The 25,465-nt window shown below is 44.7% G+C and overlaps 1 protein-coding gene across 2 annotated transcripts; it reads right to left on the reverse strand.

Moving 5' to 3' along the window:
• Nucleotides 1-429: 429 nt before the first annotated feature.
• On the reverse strand, nt 430-24,460 carry egln2 (egl-9 family hypoxia inducible factor 2). 2 transcript variants are annotated; one of them, XM_008113835.3, is made up of 6 exons: nt 23,629-23,833; nt 20,509-21,245; nt 7,229-7,348; nt 5,999-6,135; nt 4,827-4,894; nt 430-1,071 (listed from the first exon to the last, which is right to left on the reverse strand). In XM_008113835.3, the coding sequence occupies exons 2-6, from the start codon at nt 21,061-21,063 to the stop codon at nt 1,016-1,018; spliced, it is 936 nt and encodes a 311-aa protein (XP_008112042.1). In that variant the 5' UTR covers nt 21,064-21,245; nt 23,629-23,833; the 3' UTR covers nt 430-1,015. The 2 variants fall into 2 exon arrangements, with proteins under 2 accessions (XP_008112042.1, XP_008112043.1); XM_008113836.3 differs by lacking the exon at nt 7,229-7,348 and having other exon boundaries at nt 23,629-24,460.
• Between the last annotated feature and the right edge of the window lie 1,005 nt (nt 24,461-25,465).

Here is a 25,465-nt window from a genome sequence, read left to right on the forward strand (position 1 = left end):
AGAACTCAGAAGTTGTGAGGTCTGTTGGAAACTAGGCAAGTGGGTTTTATCTATCTGTCAGGGTGGGAGAAAGATCTCGTCTGCCTGAGGCAAGTGTGAATATTGCATTTGGCCACCTTGATTAGCACTGAATAGCCTTGCAGCTTCAAATCCTGGCTGCTTCCTGCTGGGGGAATCCTTTGTTGAGACGTTAACAGGCCCTGCAATGACTTGTAAGCCTCACATTCCTGCTTGGTTATCTTTCGGTTTAGCTTGTAGTTGAAATTCCCATAAACTTTCTACCTGACTGCACCGGTCACTACTAGGGAGCACTGCCAATTCCTCTCCTACAATGAGCTGGGACCACACACCACCTCCCCAAAGGAGGTAAGGAGGATCCGAGAGTCTTCCTCTGTCCCATCCTTCCACAAAGGAGACAACCAAAAGTGATTTTTTTCATGAGATAATGTTTATTCCATCCCATCTCAGAGTCCAAACCACGGCACCTTCTTATTCCCCCATCCCTCCATCCAAACTAGGTTTAAAAGTGCCCCTCCACAGCCATTTTTGCCCTGCTCTGCCCTATTCCCTCTTCTCATGCTCTCTGAAGACTCAAGATGGATTCAAGTGAGCAAAAACAAGCAAAGAGAGCAGTATTATAGGGGGAAACGGAGCATGGTGGAGATCTGTAAATGGCCGAGGTGCCACCTTATAAATTGGAGGCATCTTGGTCATAGGAAGAAATGCAAAACAGGCCTTAACAGAGAGGCCACCCCTAGAGACTACGTTGCTCATGCAACTTAAGCACACACAAACACAGGTGTGCACACCCTTCCTCCTCAGGGCCCACCTTTCTCCTCCTCCTCCCCTTCCTCTTCCTCCTGGGTTAGGGACCAGATTGCCTCCGGCCAGGGTTGGAAAGGAACAGCAGCAACTTCAGCAGCGGCGGTAGCAGCAGCGGCAACGGGCAGCTTGAAATGGCCAAAGAAAGGGGCAACTCTGGCATTCAGGTCTCGGTGGTATTCCCGGACGTCGGTCATGTGGGTCCGTTGGTTTGAGTCGCCAGAGCAGGTTCTCCCGTCTGAGCACAGGCTGCAAGAGAGGAAGGGGTTTATATAGTTTAAAAGTAGAGCTGGGCAACTCTGGAAGGAGACAGAAGGCCTGATCCTTGCAGCCCAGGAGCAAGCCATCAGAACACATGCAATTAAGGCCAAGATTGAAAAATCAGCTGATGACCCAAAATGCAGACTGTGCAAGGAAACCGACGAAACCATTGATCATATCCTCAGCTGCTGTAAGAAAATCGCACAGACAGACTACAAATAGAGGCACAACCATGTGGCCCAAATGATCCATTGGAATTTATGCCTCAAGTACCACCTCCCAGCAGTAAAGAACTGGTGGGATCACAAACCTGCAAAAGTATTGGAAAATGAGCACGCAAAGATAATGTGGGACTTCCGAATCCAGACTGACAAAGTTCTGGAAGACAACACACCAGACATCACAGTTGTGGAAAAGAAAAAAGTTTGGATCATTGATGTTGCCATCCCAGGGGACAGTCGCACTGATGAAAAACAACAGGAAAAACTCAGCCGCTATCAGGACCTCAAGATTGAACTTCAAAGACTCTGGCAGAAACCAGTACAGGTGGTCCCGCTGGTGATTGGCACATTGGGTGCTGTGCCTAAAGATCTCAGCCGGCATTTGGAAACAATAGACATTGACAAAATTACGATCTGCCAACGCCACCCTGTTGGGATCTGCGCACATCATCCAAAAATACAACACACAGTCCTAGACACTTGGGAAGTGTTTGACTTGTGATTTTGTGATACGAAATCCAGCATATCTATCTTGTTTGCTGTGTCATAATAAAATAAAATAAATTATTATTATTATTATTATTATTATTATTATTATGGAATAATATTATTATGGAATGGACGAAGGATTGGGGGAAATCCAACCCCAAATAGGGAAACACGTTGTCCAGGAACACCTGGCCACTCTAAACGAATTCAAGTCGCCAGGGCCAGATCAGCTACATCCAAGAGTACTGAAGGAACTAGCGGAAGTTATTTCAGAACCACTGGCAATTATCTTCGAGAGTTCTTGGAGAACGGGAGAAGTCCCAGCAGATTGGAGGAGGGCGAATGTGGTCCCTATCTTCAAGAAGGGAAAAAAGAACGACCCAAACAATTACCGTCCGGTCAGCCTCACGTCGATACCAGGCAAAATTCTGGAAAAGATCATTAAGGAAGTGGTCTGCGAACACTTAGAAACAGATGCGGTCATTGCTAATAGTCAACACGGATTTACCAAAAACAAGTCATGCCAGACTAATCTGATCTCTTTTTTCAATAGAGTTGAGTTGGGTCGATACAGGGAATGCTGTGGATGTAGCCTACCTGGATTTCAGTAAGGCCTTCGACAAAGTCCCCCATGACCTTCTGGCAAACAAACTAGTAAAATGTGGGCTAGACAAAACTACGGTTAGGTGGATCTGTAATTGGCTAAGCGAACGAACCCAAAGGGTGCTCACCAACGCGTCGTCTTCATCATGGAAAGAAGTCACGAGTGGAGTGCCATCCGCAGGGCTCCGTCCTGGGCCCGGTTCTGTTCAACATCTTTATTAACGACTTAGACGAAGGGTTAGAAGGCACGATCATCAAGTTTGCAGACGACACAAAACTGGGAGGGATAGCTAACACTCCAGAAGACAGGAGCAGAATTCAAAACGATCTTGACAGACTAGAGAGATGGGCCAAAACTAACAAAATGAAGTTCAACAGGGATAAATGCAAGATACTTCGCTTCGGCAGAAAAAATGGAAATCAAAGATACAGAATGGGGGACGCCTGGCTTGACAGCAGTGTGTGCGAAAAAGACCTTGGAGTCCTTGTGGACAACAAGTTAAACATGAGCCAACGTGATGCGGCTGCTAAAAAAGCCAATGGGATTCTGGCCTGCATCAATAGGGGAATAGCGTCTAGATCCAGGGAAGTTATGCTCCCCCTCTATTCTGCCTTGGTCAGACCACACCTGGAATACTGTGTCCAATTTTGGGCACCACAGTTGAAGGGAGATGTTGACAGGCTGGAAGGCGTCCAGAGGAGGGCGACTAAGATGATTAGGGGTCTGGAGAACAAACCCTATGAGGAGCGGCTTAAAGAACTAGGCATGTTTAGCCTGCAGAAGAGAAGGCTGAGAGGAGACATGATAGCCATGTACAAATATGTGAAGGGAAGTCATAGGGAGGAGGGAGCAAGCTTGTTTTCTGCTGCCCTGCAGACTAGGACACGGAACAATGGCTTCAAACTACAGGAAAGGAGATTCCACCTGAACATCAGGAAGACCTTCCTCACTGTGAGAGCTGTTCGACAGTGGAACTCTCTCCCCGGGGCCGTGGTGGAGGCTCCTTCTTTGGAGGCTTTTAAGCAGAGGCTGGATGGCCATCTGTCGGGGGTGCTTTGAATGCGATTTCCTGCTTCTTAGCAGGGGGTTGGACTGGATGGCCCATGTGGTCTCTTCCAACTCTACTATTCTATGATTCTATGATTCTATGATTATTATTATTATATTCTGCCCCCTCTCCAAACAGGACTCAGGGCAGCTTACAAAAAGTAGAAACACAGTGCAAAACACAGAATTATAACATACTAACAGTTGGTATTGGTGAAACTATAAACCACCATCGCAATAGAATTATGATCAACCATTTTCAAATGCCTGCTTCCATGTCCAAGTTTTTAGTTCTTTCCTAAAGGAAGCTAAGGAAGGAGCCTGTTTAATTTCTTTGTGGGGGGGAGGCATTCCAGAACTGGGGTGCCACCACCGAGAAAGCCCTTTCTCGCGTTCCCACCAACCACGCTTGTGAGGGTGGTGGGACTGTGAGAATGGCCTCCCCGGGGGACCTTAGGGCTTGAGCAGGTTCATAGGGGAGACGTGGTCACACAAATGGGCTGGACCCGAATCATCCAACCATCAGCAAACCAATTACATGGTTTTCTTGGCAAACTTTGTTCAAGGTGATTTTTCTTTGCCTTCCTCTGAACCTCAGTGACTTGCCCAAGGTGGCTGTCCATGGTCCAATGGAGATTGAAACCCTGGTCTCCAGAATCATAGTCCAAAGCCCAAAATCATTACGTTGGAAGGACAAGGAACTTGTTAGCCCCTCCATGACAACATGGAAGACTGCAGCTCTTTTCATTATACATCCTCTGCAAAAATAATTTTGAAGTTACAAGGAATTTGCCCCTAACTCCTCTCTAGGGGAGTGGAGGTCATTCTTGCCATAGCCTTTTTCTAAGAATAGAAAATGATCAGAAGTAATAACAGATGAAATAACAGATTTTGCGCCCTTAACATCTTATGATTATGTTTTTTTTCTTGCAGTTTTTTTTCCTGGAGACCAAGGATTGAAACTCTGCTTGGCCATGAACCCACTTGGTGACTTTAGGCAACTTGCACTCTTTCAAGTTTCAGATGACGACAATTCTGCTGAACAAATCTTGCCAATAATACCATGTGATAAGATCACCATGTGATAGGGTCAGAAGCTATTTGAAGGCACATAACAGCACAACACAATAGTGGCAGATATTTATGTCCTAATGATTCCTATTTGATGAAGCTTCCTTCTTACCCAGCAATGAGACAATACTGGCATTAACCTGTGCAGCTCCAACCCATCTTAGACACTAGCAATATAAACATAAGCTCAAAATTATGTATTTACTCTCCTGTCTTCCATCATTTGCTAATGTTGCAATACATTTTGTTTGTTGGAATAATTTATCCCACCCACTGGGAGAGGTTTCAGGCCCGGCAGACTTTCCACATACCCAGCTGGTGTCTGTCTTTGGCTTCTGCCCGCTCCTTGGCATCAAAATACCAGACTGTGATGGCGTACCTGGGAAAGACACAAACACAGATGAGTAAGCAGGTACACATTTGTCAGGCAAAGGGACCAGAAGGCAAAGAATGACTGTCAAGATATCTGAGGCCAGGAAGGAAAGTGTCAGTCATAAGACTGGCAAGGAGAGTGGAAATAGAAAACAAGGCTGAGAGAGTTTCCATGCCGGTCAGCTGAAGGGAGCACAGCCACTGGAGGGCACCAGCAACACATATCTCTTTAATTTTCAGTATTAAAAAACTCTAAAATCAGGACAGTAAATAAAGAGGAACACTCAAAAAAGAGGGAAATTCCAGACAGGAAACAATCAGGGCCAGTTCACATGTCCCAACAAAGGATTCCCCCAGGCAGGGAGCAGCCAGGCTTTGAAGCTGCAAGGCCATTCAATGCTAACCAAGGCGGCCAATTGCAACATTCACACTTGCCTCCAACAGACGTGAGTTCTTTCTCCCACCCTGGATTATTCCACAGATATATAAACCTCACTTGCCTCAGTTCCAACAGATTTTACAACCTCTGAGGATGCCTGCCACAGACGTGGGTGAAACATCAGGAGAGAATGCTTCTGGAACATGGCCAATCAGCCCAGAAAACTCACAGCAATCCTGTATCTCTTTAGTTCAAATGGGGCTTTTATAGGGGAAAAACCAAGCTGATTATGTCCCTCATCCATGTCCCCAAACGAGGTGCCAATTGGATCACTGTGTATCAAAAATGAGGCTGTCCAAACTGTCAAGATCCTTCGTTCAGGACTTGTTGCATGTCCCACAACCTCATAAACATAGCTGGCAGATAGATGTGATAGGACGTTTTCAGTATCAGCACCCCAAGCCCTGGAACTCCTCCCCGAAAGAGATGCAATTGACTCCATCCCTTTTGAGATGGTGATCCTTCACACAACTTTTGGCCTTTCATATTGCTTGGCATTTGGGAAGCGAGGATCCTGACAGGCTGAGAAGTGTTACATAAATACTAGACAGTCAGCCCTCTGTGGTTCCGATCCACAAGCTTTGGCTGCCAGAAAAGTCCTCATCCCTTTCCCTACTCAACTTCAACCAAGAACCAGAAGGGGTAACTAGTAAACTTGACTCCCTGCATTACCTTGTAACATAGGCTGGCTTCACTTCATGCGGGTTGCGTCGGTCAGACCAGAAGATGAGCAGCCGGTCAAAGATGGGTTCAATGTTGGCCACCACCTCCCGACCCTGCGGGTAGATTTGCAAGATGCCGCCATGGACCTGGTTGGGAGACAGATGGGCAAGAACAGGTCTGTGGGCAGCGAAGATACTCAAGTGGGGTGGGCAGCAAGTCAGTTCTGCACATGGCCAGGAGCATACATTTATCATCAATTCCACATCAAGGGAAATGGGTAGTTTCCTCATCAGTGGGGCTGGGATTCCATTTCAGAATTTAATGCAAACTTTCAGCAAGTTATTAAAAATGCTCAATTTGTTTAGAAGGATGGGGTTCTACAATTAATGGTACATCTGCTGGAGATTGATGCAGTTTGATACCACTTTAACAGTCATGGCTTAGTCCTGAGGCTCACTGATGTAGTTTATGAATGTTATTTTACTGTTATTGTTTTAATTATATATGCTGCTGTCGTATTGTTTTATCTGTTGATTGGGCTTGGTCCCCATGTGAACCACTCCGAGTCCCCTCAGGGAGATGGAAGTGGGTTATAAATAAAGATTATTATTATTATTATTATTATTATTATTATTATTATTATTATTATTATTATTATTCTATGGAAAAAAGAGATTTGTGGTTTGGCCAGTACTCTTTGTCAGCAAAAAAAATCTTGTAGAACTGCAACTCCTATGCTTCCATAGCACTGAACCAAAGTGGTGTCACGCTGCATTAATTCTAGAGTGTAGACCAGACATGGGCAAACTTTGGCCCTCCAGGCTGTTAGGAATTGTGGGAGTTGAAGTCCAAAACACCTGGAGGGCTGAAGTTTGCTGATGCCTGGTGTAGATGCACCCTAAAACTCATAACAGATCAACTACCATCTATTGACATAGACGTCACCACCTACCACTATCCCACCAACCAAAACCAAGTCCTTTTCATCCCCGTCTCTTCTTCTGCAACGAACGAATAGGCATCCCACAAGTTTTGTCCATGGAAGTGAGCCCTAGCAGAACTGGACATCCCAATGGGCAGCAAGGAGCAAAGAGTGAAGGGGGCAGAGTGGGGAAGATCCACACCACAGAGGAAGTAACCAGTGCCATGCATGAAATTTGAGCCGGGATGAGAAGGTGTGACCGACGCTGGGAGCTGGGAGCCCACCTCTGTCTCCCTCCCACAGACTCTATCACCTACCTTACTATCCCACTGGCGGTTTAGGTAATAAATGCATGTGACGCAGCGCCCATCTCCATGAGGATTGTCCACGTGTCGCACGTAACCCATGCCGTTGCCAGGGTAGCATGCCACCATGGCCTGGAGGGAAGGAGGGAACGAGAGAGGAGGGGGTTCATTGACCAGGACAGGACCAAAGCCGCTCACACATCTGCCAATGCCTCCCTTACTTTGAGCACAACCTTCCGCTGGTTTCGCCAAGGTTGGTTAGCAGCCATGACTCCCTGCTCACCTGGGAGAAGAGAAGACTTATTCCAAATGACTAGGGGTGGATCCATACTGTAGAATGTATTTTTTATTATTATTATTATTATTATTATTATTATTATTATTATTAATTACATTTGGGTTGCTGTGAGTTTTTCAGGCTGTATGGCCATGTTCCAGTAGCATTCTCTCCCGACGTTTCACCAGCATCTGTGGCTGGCATCTTCAGAAGTCTGTTGGAGGTGAGTCAAGTGGAGTGTGTGTATGTGTGTGTGTATGTATATCTCTATCTATCTATATCTATTCGTGGAATGTCCAGGGTGGGAGAAAGAACCCTTGTCTGTGTGAATGTTGCAATTAGCAAGCTTGAATAGAATTGAGTAGCCATGAAGCTGCAAAGTCAATCAGTGAGGGTATCTGCATAGAGGTAGCCTGGTAACTCCAGACAGCAAACAATCAAGAGCCAGTGAACATCATCCAAACAGGCAACCAGATTTTGTTCATTTTCATGGTTTTCTCCTTTCTGTTGAAATTGTCCACATGCTTGTGGATTTCAATAGCTTCTCTGCATAGTCTGACATGGTGATTGTCAGTGGTCTAGAATTTCTGTGTTCTCAAATAATATTTGTCCAGGTTGGTTCATCAAGTGCTCTGCTATAGCTTCATGGCTACTCAATGCTATTCAAGCGTGCTAATTGCAACATTCACACTTGCTTTACACAGACAAGTGTTCTTTCTCCCACCCTGGACATTACACAGATATATATACACCACTTGCTTCATTACCAGCAGAACCTCTGAAGATGCCAGCCACAGATGCAGGCAAAATGTCAGGAGAGAATGCTACTGGAACATGGCCATACAGCCCAAAAAACTCACATCAAACCCAATGATTCCAGCCATGAAAGCCTTTGACAACACATTATTATGTTTATTTATACTCCGCTTTCTCTCTCCACAAGAAGAATCAAATCAGCTAATTAATGCAGTTTGGCAGCACTTTCAGTTGCCATGGCTCAATACTATGGAATCGTGAGAGTTGTCATTGGATGAGACTTTTAGACTCATCTGCTAAAGAGTATCGGAACGTCAACAAACCACAAATCCAAATTCCATGGTATTGAGCAATGGAAGTCAAACTCCAATAATGCGACTCAGGCATGGTCAAACTTCAGCCTTCCAGGTGTTTTGGACTTCAATTCCCACAATTCCTAACAGCCTTCCAGCTTGGGATAAGCCATACAGGTATAGGGTAAGGTGATTTTCTTTAAGATTACGTAATAGGAGCCCATGCTTTGACTCATATAGAGAATACAGGTAGTAGGACTATTGACTACATTTTAACTTCTGGTTGTTTTTGTAAACTAATCTACCATAACAGATAAGAGTTGAAAGTGATCATCAGTTCTCAGCTTCCACCCAGTTTTAAAGTGATGGAGAGACCACATGAATGGATGGATCAAAAGCTCTAAAGAGGAGAACCCAACTAGAAGAGACCCACTGCATGAACTACAAGAGTAGTGGGTTTGGTTCAGTGGGTCTGTTACAGGTACAGTCATGGATCGGACTCAATGTTCAAGGCTGCCATCAAAGATCATTTGGCTTGTCTCAAAAACAACCCTCCCAAACCATTGCAACAGCAGAATCGGTCAGTCTGTAGTCTGTCCCAGGATCAGCATGCAACAAGGAGTGGGGTGACAAGTGGGGAGAGAAAGAAGGAGAGGAAAATCCAGGAGATGAATGCAGGGGTGTCTTAGAAGCTGGCATGTTTAATCAAGTCGGAGTTGGAAGGCACTCCAAACATGGACTGCTGGACCCATAGGTTTTGCCTTCATATATGTACCAGAATCAAGCCTCCCTTATGGACTGCAGGTTCTGATGCTTAAGCCTTTAGGAGTCCATATATATATACATATATTCCAAATACCTAAACGTTCAAACATATTAGAGGCATGCAGCAAACAATTCCTCTAGGTAAGCAGTAAAGACACTATCATTTAGAAGACACCCAATCTTTCCTCTGACCTCCCCAACTAAACGTTCAGAGTTGCAACTTGCAAAGCAAAGATAATATATACTTTGTACTGTAACACAAAACCTGGAAAAGTTACTATTTTTAGACTACAAATCTCAGAATCTTGACATGGCTTAGCTGGCTTGGTCAACTGTGATTTGGGATTTGGAATGCTATAGATTTTCTAAGTTTTGGCACAAACCTCTCTCTCCCAAATTAGCCCCAATTAGGCTTTCATTTTCATTACAGAATGTTTTCTCTATCTCTAATCATAAAAAGGAAACGTGATGGCGCAATGCGTTAAACCCTTGTGCCGGCTGAACTGCTGGCCTGAAGGTTGGGTTGCTGACCTGAAGGTTGCCGGTTTGAATCTGCAAGATACGGTGAGCTCCCATCTGTCAGCTCTAGCTTGTGAAGACATGAGAGGAACCTCCCAGCTAACACATCTGGGCATCCCCTGGGTAATGTCTCTGTAGACAGGCCAATTCTCTCACTCCAGAAGACCATAGACCATAAGCTGAACGTGAGGCAGCTAAAAGGGCCACTGCGATTCTAGGCTGCAACACCAGGAGACTAGTACCATTTAGAATCATAGTGTGTCCAATTCTGGGCACCACAATTCAAGAAGGATATTAACAAATGTCCAGAGTAGGGCCATCAAAATGCTCCAAGGTTTGGAAGCCATGCCCTATGAGGAGTGGCAGAAAGAGCCGGGTCTACTGAAACTTGTAGAAGAGTTGGTGAAGAAGTGATGTGTTAGCCAGGTCTCACCACCGATCTTAACTATGAGCCTTTTGTAGGTCGGATATTTGTAACTCAGAGACTGGCTGTATTAAATAATAGTAAAGGTAAAGGTTTTCCTCTGACTTTAAGTCTAGTTGTGTCCGACTCTGGGGGTTGGTGCTCATCTCTACTTCTAAGCCGAAGAGCCAGCATTGTCCGTAGACACCTTCAAGGTCACGTGGCCACAGGCATACTATATTGAGTGCCATTACTTTCCCACCGGCGCGGTACCTATTGATCTACTCACATTTGCGTGTTTTCGAATGGCTAGGTTGGCAAAAGCTGGGGCTAACAGCAGGAGCTCACCCCGCTCCCCGGATCTGAACCACCGGCCTTTCGATCAGCAAGTTCTGCAGCTCAGTGGTTTAACCCGCTGCACCACTGGTAGCTCCGCATTAAATAATAAGGTTAAAAAGGTTTTCCCCTAACGTTAAGTCCAGTCGTGACCGACTCTGGGGGTTGGTGCTCATCTCCATTTCTAAGCTGAAGAGCCAGCGTTGTCCGTAGACACCTCCAAGGTCATGTGGCCGGCATGACTGCATGGAGCGCCGTTACCTTCCCGTCGGAGCGGTACCTATTGATCTACTCACATTTGCATGTTTTCAAACTGCTAGGTTGGCAGGAGCTGGGGCTAATAGTGGGCACTCATTCCACTCCCGGGATTTGAACCTGGGACCTTTCGGTCTGCAAGTTCAGCAGTTCAGCGCTTTAACACACTGCGCCACCACCAGTTAATTGACAACCTGAATCCTATAATTTGGGAAAACGTGGGATACAAACAAAAATATTTTTTTTTCTCAAACCTGAGAATAAAAGTGATGATGATGCTGAGGCATCCTGGCACACACCTCACCTTTTGTCACAACAAAGGATTAACAAGTGGCTGGAGAGGAAGAGCTGGAAGGCAGCTTTGTTTATTTTTTGCAATGAAACCTATCAAGGCATCTACTCCTTGAAAGCAAATGTGGGCATGTCATAAAGTAGTGAATTCCCTCCTCCGACTCTTCTCCGAGGCATCTCTCCTCCAGAAAGGACAGGGAGGAGATGGCAAACGCTGTCCCCACCCTGTGCACCCTCCCAGCTGAGGCTGGTGCGTCCTGTTCCCTCTCTGTTCCTGGGAGCACCAAGGACATTGAGTCCCCGTGACGCAGGATCCGTCCCCCCCCCTTCCCTTCCTGGGCTTGACCCACGTGGGATGCTCCTGCAAGGGTCACCCGAGGACAGGCAGCTGCCCCAGAGAGAGCCGCCTTGCTGCTGTGCAATTAAGCAGCGCCCGATAAAGAGGATGCCAGATAAGGAGCCATTGTGCCACCCGTCAGGAGGCAAAGGACGGGACCCACGCTTGTTGTCATTCTTTGGAAGAAACAACTCACCAGCTATTCGGCTTCTCTGTTCCCTCTCTTCCTCCCTTTGCAGCCTCTATGAGGTCGCACCAGGTCAAGAGAAAGGGCTGCATCCATTTGAAAAGAGTAGGGCACATAACAGGACTCAAGCTACCAATTACTAATTATGACATATTATTTAATATGCTGATTACAACAGGCACAGGCAAACTTTGGCCCTCCGGGTGTTTTGGACTTCAACTCCCACAATTCCTAACAGCCGGTAGGCTGTTAGGAATTGTGGGAGTTGGAGTCCAAAACACCCAGAGGGCCGAAGTTTGCCCGTGCCTGGTTTATAAATCCGGGGAGTCCCAAAAGTCACAATACATAGGGGAAATAAGACGGCTTAGCTAAATGTACCTTTGCTTAAAAGGTAAAGGTTTTCCCCTAACGTTAAGTCCAGTCATGACAGACTCTGGGGGTTGGTGCTCATCTCCATTTCTAAGACGAAGAGCCAGCGTTGTCCGTAGACACCTCCAAGGTCAGCGTTGTCCGTAGACACCTCCAAGGTCACCTCCATGACTGCATGGAGCGCCGTTACCTTCCCGCCGGAGCGGTACTTATTGATCTACTCACATTTGCATGTTTTTGAACTGCTAGGTTGGCAGGAGCTGGGGCTAACAGCGGGCGCTCATTCCGCTCCCGGGATTTGAACCTGGCACCTTTTGGTCCACAAGTTCAGCAGCTCAGCGCTTGAGCGCACTGTGCCACCCGGGGCCCCACCTTTGCTTACAAAACATTCATTATAAAATGTTGCAAAATATTTACAATATAGTCTTGTAAAAATAGAAAAATATTAACATTTATGAGCTTGTTAATTTTTCCTATGTATGGAGACTTTTGGGACACCCTGTAGTTACAAACAGGATACCGTATATACCCGAAGATAAGCATAGTTTTTCAGCCCTTATTTATGAGCTGAAAAAGCCTCCCCCAGCTTATATTCGGGTCAAGGTCAAGCCAGCAGCGGAGCCTGGAGGCCACAATATGTTTTCTTTTCCAAAACCTCCCTGTTCTGCTTCTCCTTGCAGGCTGGTTATCTTATATTTTTTGAGAGAGAGACAGAGACGAAGCGAATGTTTTCAAAAGCAAAAGGAAAGTGTGAGAGAAACCCTTGCAAGCCAGATTGCATGGGCAGAAGGGGAAGAAAAAAAGATATTCATGCAAATTTGCACTATTCATTACTATTACTATTACTATTATTATTATTACTACTACTACTACTATTATTGCAAGAACATTTGAGTCCAAAGGGAGGGAAGGAGGGAAAAGAGAGCAACAGAAGGTGTGTATTTCCTTTTATTCCTAAGGAAACAAAAATGAGGTGGGCTTTTTTGGGAGGGGGAGAGAAGTTTTAAAAACCTTTTCTGCCTACTTTTAGAGTTTGAAAAAGGGAGAAAGAAAAGAGGTGGGAAAGGGCAGGAGAAAAGAGACCAGAGTTGTTTTTGGGGGGACTTTGCTTGCATTTCTTCCTTGGGTAAATGCATGCCCCAAAGCTTCTAAATATTTATATAGATGTTCCACCTACAAATACATTAATATATTAATTTTCCCCTCATATGTTTACAGGTCTTTGCAAATCCTATGTAAATATAGATAACTAGAGATTTTCATGTACCTGTATATCTGTTGCTATATGTATACATTAATTTTATATATGAATTTTACCCTCACGTTTGCAAGTGCAGAGGGAAATTCGCGTGCGCACACACACACACACAGAGATAGATATAAACATTGATAAATCGGGCTTAGAAATATTGCAGGAGGAAAATGCACATAGAGAGAGGATTTGCAAAGGTTTCAGGGGGGAATACACATGTGAAATTAGTATATATAATGATAGATCTATATCTAGCTCTGCATTGTTTATGTAGGCATTATGTGTGTGTATGTGTGTGTCTGGGTATATGTTAAAATGTCAATTTGTTTTTAATTACAGTATTTCAATATCAGTATCAAACCAACACAGTTTATGGTATGGTATAGTATTAGGGAATAGTAATAGTTAGGTCTATTTTTAATAGTAACTCTCAAACATCCAGAAACTACATTCATCCAGCATCTACCAATTCCCATGGGAGCCAGTTAACGGAGATTCTGCTGTAATAACTACAATTTAATATAGTGTTTACAACTATCTATACATCTACCTATATGCATACATAGGTGTAAACATTCTATTAAATTATATTTATTACAGCACAATGTTTACAACTATCTGTACATCTATATATATAAAAGAGTGATGGCATCAGGGCAGCGGACAAAACAACAAAACTACAGGCCCCCTAACCTCGAAATTTGACAACACAACCCATCATTCATGGCTCTAGGTTGATACAACAAAAAGAAAAGAAAAATAAAGTCCTAATTACAGGGAGAGGAATAATAGTTTTTATCCAATTGCTGCCAGTTTGAAGGCTAAGCTCCACCCACTTGGTCTCCTAGCAACTCACTCAGCCCAGGGGACAGGCACAGTTAGGCCTCACTTAGGCTTCTTCCACAGATTATCAGATTTTAACTGGATTATATGGCAGTGTAGACTCAAGGCCCTTCCAAACAGCTATATAACCCATTTAGAATCTTATATTATCTGCTTTGAACTGGATTATCTTGACTCCACACTGCCATATAATCCACTTCAGTGTGCATAATAAACATAAAGACAACCATACGACAGACATTCAATACCACCACTACCTCAACAATTTCTCACCAACACCACCAGACAACGCCACAGCAACGCGTGGCCGGGCACAGCTAGTGTATCTATATGAATAGAGTTAAAACCTTGTGCTGGCTGAAATGCTGACCTGAATGTTGCCGGTTCAAATCCACATGATGGGGTGAGCTCCCGTCTGTCAACTCTAACTTGCAGGGGCATGAGAGAAGCTGTTTTATAAAATACTAATAGGCAAGAAACACAATAATTATAGCATTTTTAATGTGTAGAGTTTTTTTAAAAAAAACTTTCAATGTGGCCCTGTGCCCCTAACCCAAGAAAATACAAAGAGCTGATTGTATGTATACAATATATGCAAGGCATGGGCAAACTTTTGCCCTCCAGGCTCTTTAACTTTGCCCATGCCTGGTATATACTGTACTTGTATACACACACACACATACATAAATAAGTTGAGTGTCCCCTATTTGAGATGCTTGGGACCAAATGTGTTTTGGAATTTGGTATATTTCAATATATATAATCTAAACACAAAATCCATGTATGTTTCCTGTACACTTTGCATGCACATCCTGAAGGTAAATATGTCCAGAATATTTTAAGTAACTTTGTGTATTAAATGAAGTTTCTGCACATTGAAACCAATGCTGTCACAATCTCCGCCACTCATTTGAACAATTTTAGAAAATAGATTATGTGGCATCCTTTCACATTTGCAGCCCAGGACGCATCACTAAGATTGCGGGGATCCTGTCATATTACACGCACTTCATTGTCCTTCCCACTGCCCTCTTGCCAAACACACAAATACAAAACCCAAAAGCAAGGCATTGCTTCGCAAACAGCCCCAGCATTGGGAGGAAGCCCACTGGAATGCCAGGAACTGCCGAAGGCAGCCGAGGTCTTCCTGGAAAAGAGAGATTGCTTTCAGCGTTAGGAAGCAAACTGCAACGTAACCCTCCTCCTGTTTTGCTCCAATGGAGAGAGCTCTTGTGTCTGGTCCCAGCCTTAAGCAAGTATAAAAGCAAAACAGACCAAAGAGGAACCACAGTTTCCTCCATAGGGTTGGCATTTTTTAAAATATCTGCCTTCGAAAAAACACACTCAAAGGGTGCATCTTCACCATCAAATCAAAGCAGTTTGACACCACTTTAACTCCTGTGGCTCAATGCTACAGAATCCTGAAAACTGCAATTTGGTGAAACTCCAGCATTCCTTAGCAGAGAAGTTAAAGACATTGTAAAACTACAACTTCCATGACTCCATAGCATTGAGTCAAGGCAATTAAAGGGGGGGTCGAACTGCATTAAATTCTACAGTGTGGATGCATTCTCTGACCTGACTCCCAGCACCTCCACTTAAAACAGGAATATTTTCTAAATCATGCCAATTTTTTTGTATTTGGTACCCAATTTTCTAAAAAAGCAGTAACGCCCAGAAATACATCTCCTTTGTTCACTGAGATTTAACTGTAATCTAAAAAGGCAAGGAGCCAGCATGGGGTGTCAAGTTTGGGAAGAACATTTTCTTCCTTCCAACCCAAGCCCTCCCCTAAAAGATACAAGGTTGTCCTGTGTCACTTTGGACACAGATTGTTGTAACAGCCCACTTGGAAGAGTGACATTTCAGGAGCACATCTCTGCCCTTCTCTTGCAGTGTAGCCAAGGTGGCTGGGGATGATGGGAGCTGTCATCCTAAAAAGAGCCTTCCCCAGGAAAACCACATGATAGGTTTGTCTTTGGGTTGCTATAGGTCAGAAAGCACACAACAACTTCTCTCAGTTTGTGGCGAATTCAGGCAGGGGGGAATCTTTTTAAATCCCACCGCTTGCCACCAATTTGTGGAGATGTCAAGAAGGGGGAGAAATCCTTCCAAAAATCCCACCTCTGACACCGATTGCGGAGATGTGGAGGAGTTCCTATAAATTAATTATATTTATATTATATATCCGCTGCCACCAATATAAAGATATTTTTATTTAAAAGCTGCCACAAAATGTTAAGGGGATTATCAACTCTTGACACCACTATTGGAAGATTTAGTCACTGGCTGCTTAGAGAGGAGACTTTTATTTTTCTTCTTTCTTCTTGTTTATTCTTGATGTGTGTATGTTTGACAGAGACTGAGATGTTTGAAGGAATAATAATACGTTTATTCAGGCACAAGCTTAATGGTTACAATAACTTTTCTTCTTGTTTGAGACACGTTACTGAACAGTTGCAAAACTATATGGAGGTGTTCCAAACTTCTTAAAACATCAGTTCTTTCTCCACTAACAGACTACCTTAAAATAAGCCACCAAACTTATTTTAAACTGACTCAAATAAACTCTTGAGCCTCCCTGATTCCCTCAACTGAGAATCAGACTTCCCTGTACCTTATCAGGGCACAGACTACCTAAAATAAGTCACCAAACTTATTTTATCCCTGATCCCCTAACTTAGGATCAGCCTTCCCTGAGCTTCAATAGAGCCCAGACTACCTAAAATAAGTCACCAAACTTATTTTAGAATTGACTCAAAATCCCACATTTGAGCCACCCTGATCCTCCAACTGAGAATCGGACTTCCCTGTGGTTCGCTGACCACAGACACTGACTCACTGAGCTTTCCCTCCAAATTCTGCTCTCTCTTCAGCTAACCCAGTTGGCTCTGCCCCCTTCTCCATGGCAACCACTCATGAGAGCAGAGTAACTGAAATATTAACCCTTTTTAAAACACAGTTAAACATGGCATCTGTAAATAAAAAATCACACTTCGTTACACAGTTTTTTAATTAAGCATTCAATGCGCTCTTGGTATCTACTAGAGTTTGGTTCTAGAACCCCAGATGAAGACCTACATCCCTGGGTGATCAATAAGGACAATAAAATAGTGCCCCTCATATGAAATGGCAAAAGAAGAAAGTGGCTAGAATGATCAAGGCTTTGGAGACCATGAAACCCTATGAGGAGTGGCTTAAGAACTAGGTCTGTTTAGCCTGTGGAAGAGAAGGTTGAGAGGAGAATAGAGAGCCATGATTAAATATTTGAAAGGATGTCATAAGGAAGATGGAGCAGGCTTGTTTTCTGCTTCCCTAGAGACTGAGCAATGGGTTCAAATTATAGGAAATGAGGTTCCACTTGAATGTTAAGAAGAACTTTCTGACTATATGAGTTATTCAACAGTGGAACTCTCTGCCTTGGAGTGTGATGGAAATTCCTTCCTTGGAGACTTTTAAACAGCGGCTAGATGACCATATCAGGGATGCTTTGATTGTACTTTTCCTGCAAGGCAGGGAGTTGGACTAGATGGCCCACATGGTCTCTTCTACTTTTATGATTCTATGGAATACATTTTATTGATTAGCCTATTGGATGTATCAAAACACTTGAGAGACACATTTAACACATACACATATAGCACACAACTCACATTACAACCAAAGTTAAAATAAATAAGCTCTAGGATTCTATTTTTTTTTTGTCAGAAGCAACTTGGGAACATACTGTAAGTTGCTTCTGGTGTGAGACCTGGCTGTCTACAGAGATGTTGCCCATGTGGGAGGCTTCTCTCAGGTCCCCGCAGGCTAGAGCTGACAGACAGAAGCTCACCCCCTCTCGCGAATTCGAACCAGCCACCTTCAGGTCAGCAACCCAACCTTCAGGTCAGCAGTTCAGCCAGCACAAGGGTTTAACCCAGTGGTTCTCAACCTGTGGGTCCCCAGATATTTTGGCTTTCAACACCCAGAAATCCTAATAGCTGGTAAACTGGCTGGTTTTTCTGGCATTGTAGACCAAAACACCTGGGGACCCACAGGTTGAGAACCATTGGTTTAACCCATTGTACCACTATGGCTCCTTATGATTCTATGAAAATGAAATCAAGGTTTGGTTTGGGAGATACATCTGGAAATGTTTTTTCAAGCTGTGGACAGTCTGATCCATTTATGCAGGAGAGTCAACTGTACTTAGCTATGTACCTGAAAGAAAGCACAAGCTCGTAATAACAAAAGCGTTCTGGTGCTTGCAGTCCAACAAGGGCTGGAGGGTTGGATTTTGCCCGCTGCTGATGTAGAGGAAAGGCTCTCTGGAAAGAGAACGAAACCACATTCCGGGGTCAAAGTGCCACTGGCACAAAAGGAAACCGCCATCAGCACTGGAAACTGCCGGAGAGGGATGTGCGCAGGCATCACCTCGACAACCCCAGCAGGAAATCGAGCCCACTGGCTCATTCAAATTGGCTGGTGAGGGGGGGGAGAGAAGATCACAGCCGTTCCAAGCCGGGGCTGACCGGGCCAGCAACCTTTCCCCTTGCGCCCAGAAGTTGCATAACTGAAGGGTGGCTGGCCTTTCCATGCAGCTTCCTCCCAGTCTTGATTTAAACCTTGGGAGGATCCGGGAAAGGCTTCATCGAGGCTGCCCATTCTCCAAAACTCCCCTCCCAATGTAATTCCACCACAAAGTAGGAAATTCCAACATCGGCAAATGCAAAAGAGCAAAGGAAATACCCCCAGTAAGGTAGCAATTTTCTAAGAAATAGTCGTGTTCGTTTGTTGTACCAAGTGCTGCTCTCTGAGTTTCCAGGAAAGACAGAAAGCAAAGCAAACTTGTGGGTACAATATGGTGCCCAGTGCTTAGCAGAATAGGGAAAAATAATTACTAGGAAAACATTGTGTTACACAATAAGCAGAAAAACGCAGGAGGAAAAGAAGGAACCTTTCTCGGCTGACTTTCAGTGAAACAATCAAACCAGGCCTCCAAACGGCTTCCAGCTCTTGCTATGAGCCCACACATTAAACCGCTGGAGCTCTACCAATTTATTTAGGTAAAGGTAAAGGTTTTCCCCTGACATTAAGTCTAGTAATGTCCAACTCTAGGAGTTGGTGCTCATCTCCATTTCTAAGCCAAAGAGCCGGCGTTGTCAATAGACATCTCCAAGGTCATGACTGCATGGAAGCGCCATTACCTTCCCGCCGGAGCGGTAGCTATTGATCTAATCACATTTGAATGTTTTCAAACTGCTAGGAGCTCACCCGGCTCCCCAGATTCGAACCTGGCAACCTTTTGGTCAGTAAATTCAGCAGCTCAGAGGGTTAACTCACTGCGCCACCGGGGGCTCCTCCAATTTCTTTAAGGATTTGGAAATAAGTCATATTCCCTGCTTTCTTGTAGAGCAAAGAAAGCACTCTGCATATGCCCAGAGGCACTCTCGTCTTTATTACATTTTCCCTCATTATCCACGTCCTAGTCTGAAATGCCAAAGGTTCTATGCAGTCATAAAACTCCTGTTCTTGCAGAAGTGACTATTAAGGAACCAGATATCCAAAAGCAAAGTTGTAGTGGCCTTCTACTCGAACAACAACAAAATGCATAGGGTTTAGTTCTTTCCCAAATAAGTAGGAAGGCTTTTCTTTCTCCTTTGTCGCAGCAGTATACAAAGTATATACCAAATATACAAACTTTACAGCTTCTAGATTACTGTGAATTTTCCGGGCTGTATGACCATGTTCCAGAAGCATTCTCTCCTGATGTTTCACAGTGTAAACTCTATGGTAGGCATCCACAGAGATTGTGAGGTTTGATGGAAAACTAGGCAAGTGGGGTTTATATTATCCACGGAATGTCCAGGCTGGGAGAAAGAAACAATCAGGGCCAGCTAATCACTTCCAGGATCCCCCCAGGCAGGAAGCAACCAGGCTATTCAATGGTAATCAAAGTGATCATTTGCCTCAGGAGTTCTTTCTTGTCTTTCTCCCACCCTGGACATTTCAGAGATAAATAAACCCCACTTGCTTAGTTTTTCAACAGACCTCACAACCTCCGAGGATGCCTGCCATAGATGTGGGCAAAACGTCAGGAGAGAATGCTTCTGGAACATGGTCATACAGCCGGGAAACCTCACAGCAACCCAATGATTGTAGCCATGAAAGCCTTCGAAAACACATTTTACAACTTCTTCTTCCTCACTACTCACAGCAGCAATTCTCCAACATAAGGTCTGTCTCTCATCAACCCTCATCAAACTTAGTATAATTATATTGCATTAACCACCACACCCTAATGACAGTGGCTTAACTCTTTTACAGGTGGTTAGGCCAAAGTTATTAACTCTGCTATCACTTAGAACATGCCAGGTAATTTCCAAAATCCTGAAAATGCAACCAAGGTCTTTAATCGAACGTGACTCACCTTGGTCCTGCCATTAATATTGTACTCGCCCAGTTTGCCGGCACAATGCATGATGAGCTCGTCGATACGCGCCATGAGCGTCCCAATCGCTTGGCAGCCGGGCTCCTGGCCTTCCACCCAAGCGATCTGGTCTCCCCGGATGCTGCGGGAGGGCACCGTCTTCTGGCTCACCAGCTGCCCATCGCGGAACTTCCCGCTGCGGTTGAGACCTTCCACTTCGGCCAAGATCTGGCCCCCCAAGGCCTCCCCAAGAAAAGAGTCCTTGACGCAAATCCCGTAAAAGTTCATACAAGGCACCACGTAGTCCAAGGCTAGCCGGTGGACAGGGACATGGCTCTCCACCGGATCAGGGCCCCGGTGACGCTTGGACGCCCCTTCGCCCTCGGAATCTCCATTGTCCAGCCGGCGCCGCTTGGGCTCCCGATGCCCATTCAGCGCAAGCAGGAGCAAACCCCCTACGGCCGAGCCTTCGCCCTCCAAGGAGCACGCCTCCCGCCCCATATTCTGGCAGGATGTGCCTAGTGTGGGGGGCTGCAGAGGGTCAGAACCCTCCATGTCATGTCCTGACAGGGGGTCGCGGGTTGGGCTGTCGCCATGGCTCGGCTGTCTCTTGTGCCAATACAACGGTGTTGGCCAGTGCGGTGTGGTCAACCTAAAGGGTGATGGAGCACCTCAATGATCCAGATCATCAGAAGAAGGTGTTGGTGCGGTTTCATTTAGTGGGGCTCAACCCGTGCCTAAAATTTAAAAGAAAAAATATATAAACAAACAGAATATGTGCAATTTTTTCATTAGAGTTGACTCTCAGGCCCCTTCTACACAGCCATATAAAATCCAGATTAGCTTTGAACTGGATTATAGGACAGTGTAGACTCATATAATCCAGTTCAAAGCAGATAATGGAGATTATCTGATTAGATAATCTGGATTATATGGCAGTGCAGAAGGGGCCTCTGTAAAACGGCATCTATGGGGATTGGTACATGCTGGATAATTGTCATTTCTGGTTGTTTGAGTTATTATTATTTGACTGAAGCCAAACCTAATGTAAAATTGGCACAAACATTATTTATTAAATTTTAATTTTAAGTATCATTTCTTCTATTTCTGCCAGTTGCTTGAAAGTCCCAGTTCCTTGAATCCCAGCTACCTGGGAGATTACGGTGATTTCTTTTTATTCACAGTACTAGTTATGTAATGTATTTAGTCAAAAAACACATGAGGTTCTTAACCGAAGAAGTTCATATACAGCTGCAGCTTTGGAATATTATCCCAATGTCCTGTGTATCTAGAACAATATATGTTTGGTAACACAGTGCCAACTTTCGCAATGTTGGGTTGCTGTATGGCCATTTCCCAGAAGCATTCTCTCCTGATGTTTCGCCTACATCTATGGTAGGCATCCTCGGAGGTTGTGAGGATCCTTGCTATAGATGTGGGCAAAATGTCAGGAGAGAATGCTTCTGGAACATGGCCATACAGCCCCGAAAACTCACAGCAACCATGTGATTCCGGCCAGGAAAGCCTTTGACAACACATTTTTGTGATGTCATTTGAAAACAGTAATAATAGCAACAACAAAAAACAGGAAGGAGGAAAGATCAATTCTGGTTTCCTAGATTTCTTTGAACCTTCACTATCCTAAAGGCACCTTGTAGCAGAGCAAAGTCTGTCCTGGTTAGTGCTTGGGTGGGAGACCATAAACAAATCCCAGGTCCTGGAAACTATGAGCCCTTCCACACAGCCCTATATCCCAGAATATTGAGGCAAAAAAACCCCCACAAGATCCGATTTGAACTGGGTTATCTGAGTCCACACTGACAAATATTCCAGTTCAGATAACGTGGGATTTTATTCAGCTGTGTGGAAGGGGCAAGGAACTGGCAGAACTACCTGAGGGCCCTTCCAGACAGCCCTATATCCCAAGGCAGAAAACCCCACATTATGTGAGTATCTCAGATAACCCAGTTCACAGCAGATATTGTGGGATTTTCTGCCTTGATATTTTGGGATATAGGACTGTGTGGAAGGATACTTACTTAAGAAAACTTCTATCTTCTGGATATGAATCCAACCCAAAACAGTACCGTCGCATATCCCTGTAGTTAGATGCACTCATAAAAAGCCCAGTTGAGACATCGAGTATCAATATATTTACATGGCTAAAAATCAATGGTTGTTCACTCTTTGAAACTTCTCATATGCATGTGCCACAGATGTCCTTGTTAGCCAATTACAATGATGCTATGATGCATCTAGGTTCATTGACATCAGTATGGGCAAACTTTGTCCCTTTGAGTGTTTTGGACTTCAACTCCCACTATTCCTGGCCTCAGGCCCCTTCCTTTTCCCCCTCAGCCGCTTAAGCGGCTGAGGGGGAAAAGGAAAGGGCCTGAGGCCAGGAATAGTGGGAGTTGAAGTCCAAAACACCTGGAGGGATGAAGTTTGCCCATGCCTGATCTACATGCACAACTTTATGCTGCATTCCTATGAGTTCATCCATTGATGCATGGAGTCCTATTGAGTCCTGAGCGTTGGTAAAACACCAGCACCAGAAGAGAGGACTAAAGACTTTGCAAACCTATCTAAATGTATCATGTTCCATGGGGTCTCTTCCAACTCTAAGATTCTATCATTATTATTATTGTTATTATTGCAGAGCATGGAGCCTAAGCGGTTAAAAGTGGCACCAAACTGCATGGGCAATGACCTCTCTCCTCTGACCACATGGAAGGGCCACCAAGATGGCCAGGGAAACAAAGCCACTGCAGCCCCCAAAGGCTGGAGTTTCCGACTTTCGCCGCACGCAGGAGTTGGGCTCCTTTGCTCAGCCTTAAGGGAACCTATTGCAAACCGCACTCTCTCAGCTTCAGAGGGAGGCATTGCCAGACCCCTTTCTGAGAAAAAGAAACAGAAAACACTGCGGAGTCGGCTTGGAAAACAACACGCAGAGAGAGCAAGCAGCCGCAGCCAGGCAAGCAGCCTCCAAGTTTCAGTTTCGTAAGGAGAAGAAACAGCTTGGACTCCAAAAAGAAAGCCAAACAAGGGGCTAGTCCTCAGTGCAAAAGGAGACAAAGAAAGGTGTGGATTCCAACCCATGCATGCTCGTTTTCTCCTTACCTATTTCGCACTCGGACTCACAGGGATCCAAATGATTCCTCCTCCTCCTCTTGTTCTTGTCCTTTTCCCTCCTCCTCTTCCTCCTCCTGCTTTTTGTGCAAGCCGGGGCCCCACCTGAAGCCCAGCCCGGCTTGACAGAGGAGGAGCCCAGCCCTGGAAGGAGGGGCCTACTCTTCGCTTGAGGGCCGCCTCCTTTGCTTTGCGCCGCCCAGTCGCCTCTAGAGGGGCAAGCGTGCCTCTGAGCATGTGCAGAGAGAAGGAGCCAGGAGAGAGGCGCCCTCAGGGTCAGGGGGCTCAGGATAGGGCCTCGTGTGCCCAGGGATCATTTAAAAATAGATTATCATTGAAGGAAGCGAACCTACAGCCAAATGACACGATGTAACAAAAATTGAAAAAAACATTGTTTCAACAGAAAGGAGGAAACCATGAAAATGAACAAAATCTGGCTACCAGTATTAAAAAAACTCCAAAATCAGAACAGTAAATAAGGAACAACACTCTGAAAACAGAGGAATTCCAGACATGAATCAATCGGGCAGCTAACGACTGAACAAAGAATTCCCCCAGGCCAGGACATGAAGCTTGCAAGGCCATTTAATGCTAATCAAGGTGATTCATTACAACATTCACACTGGCCTCAAACAGACAAGAATTCTTTCCCCCCACAGATATCTAAACCTTCCTTGCTTAGTTTCTCCATATACAGTAGAGTCTCACTTGTCCAAGCTAAACGGGCCGGCAGGAGCTTAGATAAGCGAATATCTTGGATAATAAGAAGGGATTAAGGAAAGGCCTATTAAACATCAAATAAGGTTATGATTTTACAAATTAAGCACCAAAACATCATGTTATACAACAAATTTGACAGAAAAAGTAGTTCAATACACAGTAATGTTATGTTGTAATTACTGTATTTATGAATTTAGCACCAAAATATCACGATATATTGAAAACATTGACTACAAAAATGGCTTGGATTATCCAGAGGCTTGGATAAGCGAGGCTTGGATAAGTGAGACTCTATTGTACCTCACAACCTCTGAGGATGCTTGCCATAGATGTGGGCAAAATATCAGGAGAAAATGCTTCTCGAACATGGCCATACAGCCCAGAAAACACACAACACCCCTGTGATTCTGGCCATGAAAGCCTTTGACAACACATTCTGTTCCTGGCTTCAAAGTGTTTTTTTCCCTGTTTAATTGCACATTACCTGATGCCCCATTAGAATTATTAGATGGAAAATAGAAAAAGAGAGAGGGATTTCTACATGGAACACTTTGAGAAACAAGCTCTGGAAACAGCAACAAATAAGCTTACTATATGGTTCAGATATGTGGGTGACACCTTCACCATTTGGAGCCATGGAGAATAAGAACTCAACAAGTTCCTCGACCACCTCAACAGCATTCACCCAAACATCCAATTCACCATGGAAAAAGAAAATGAAAACTGCTTTTCTAGATGTCCTAGGAAAGGTAAATGTTTCCCCCTGACTTCAAGTCCAGTCGTGTCCGACTCTTGGGGTTGGTGCTCATCTCCATTTCTAAGTCAAAGAGCCAACATTGTACGTAGACCCCTCCAAGGTCATGTGGCCAGCATGACTGCATGGAGCGCTATTACCTTCCTGCTGGAGCAGTACCTATTGATCTACTCACATTTGAATGTTTTCGAACTGCTAATTTGGCAGAAGCTGGGGCTAACAGCGGGAGCTCACTCCGCTTCCCAGATTCAAACCTGCGACCTTTTGGTCTGCAAGTTCAGCAGCTCAGCATTTTAACATGCTGCGCCACCGTGGGCATCCATAAACCAAATCAACAATTGAGCCAGACAGTTA

The sequence above is a fragment of the Anolis carolinensis genome, unplaced genomic scaffold, assembly GCF_035594765.1.
Source record: "Anolis carolinensis isolate JA03-04 unplaced genomic scaffold, rAnoCar3.1.pri scaffold_10, whole genome shotgun sequence".
Classification (NCBI taxonomy): domain Eukaryota; kingdom Metazoa; phylum Chordata; class Lepidosauria; order Squamata; family Dactyloidae; genus Anolis; species Anolis carolinensis.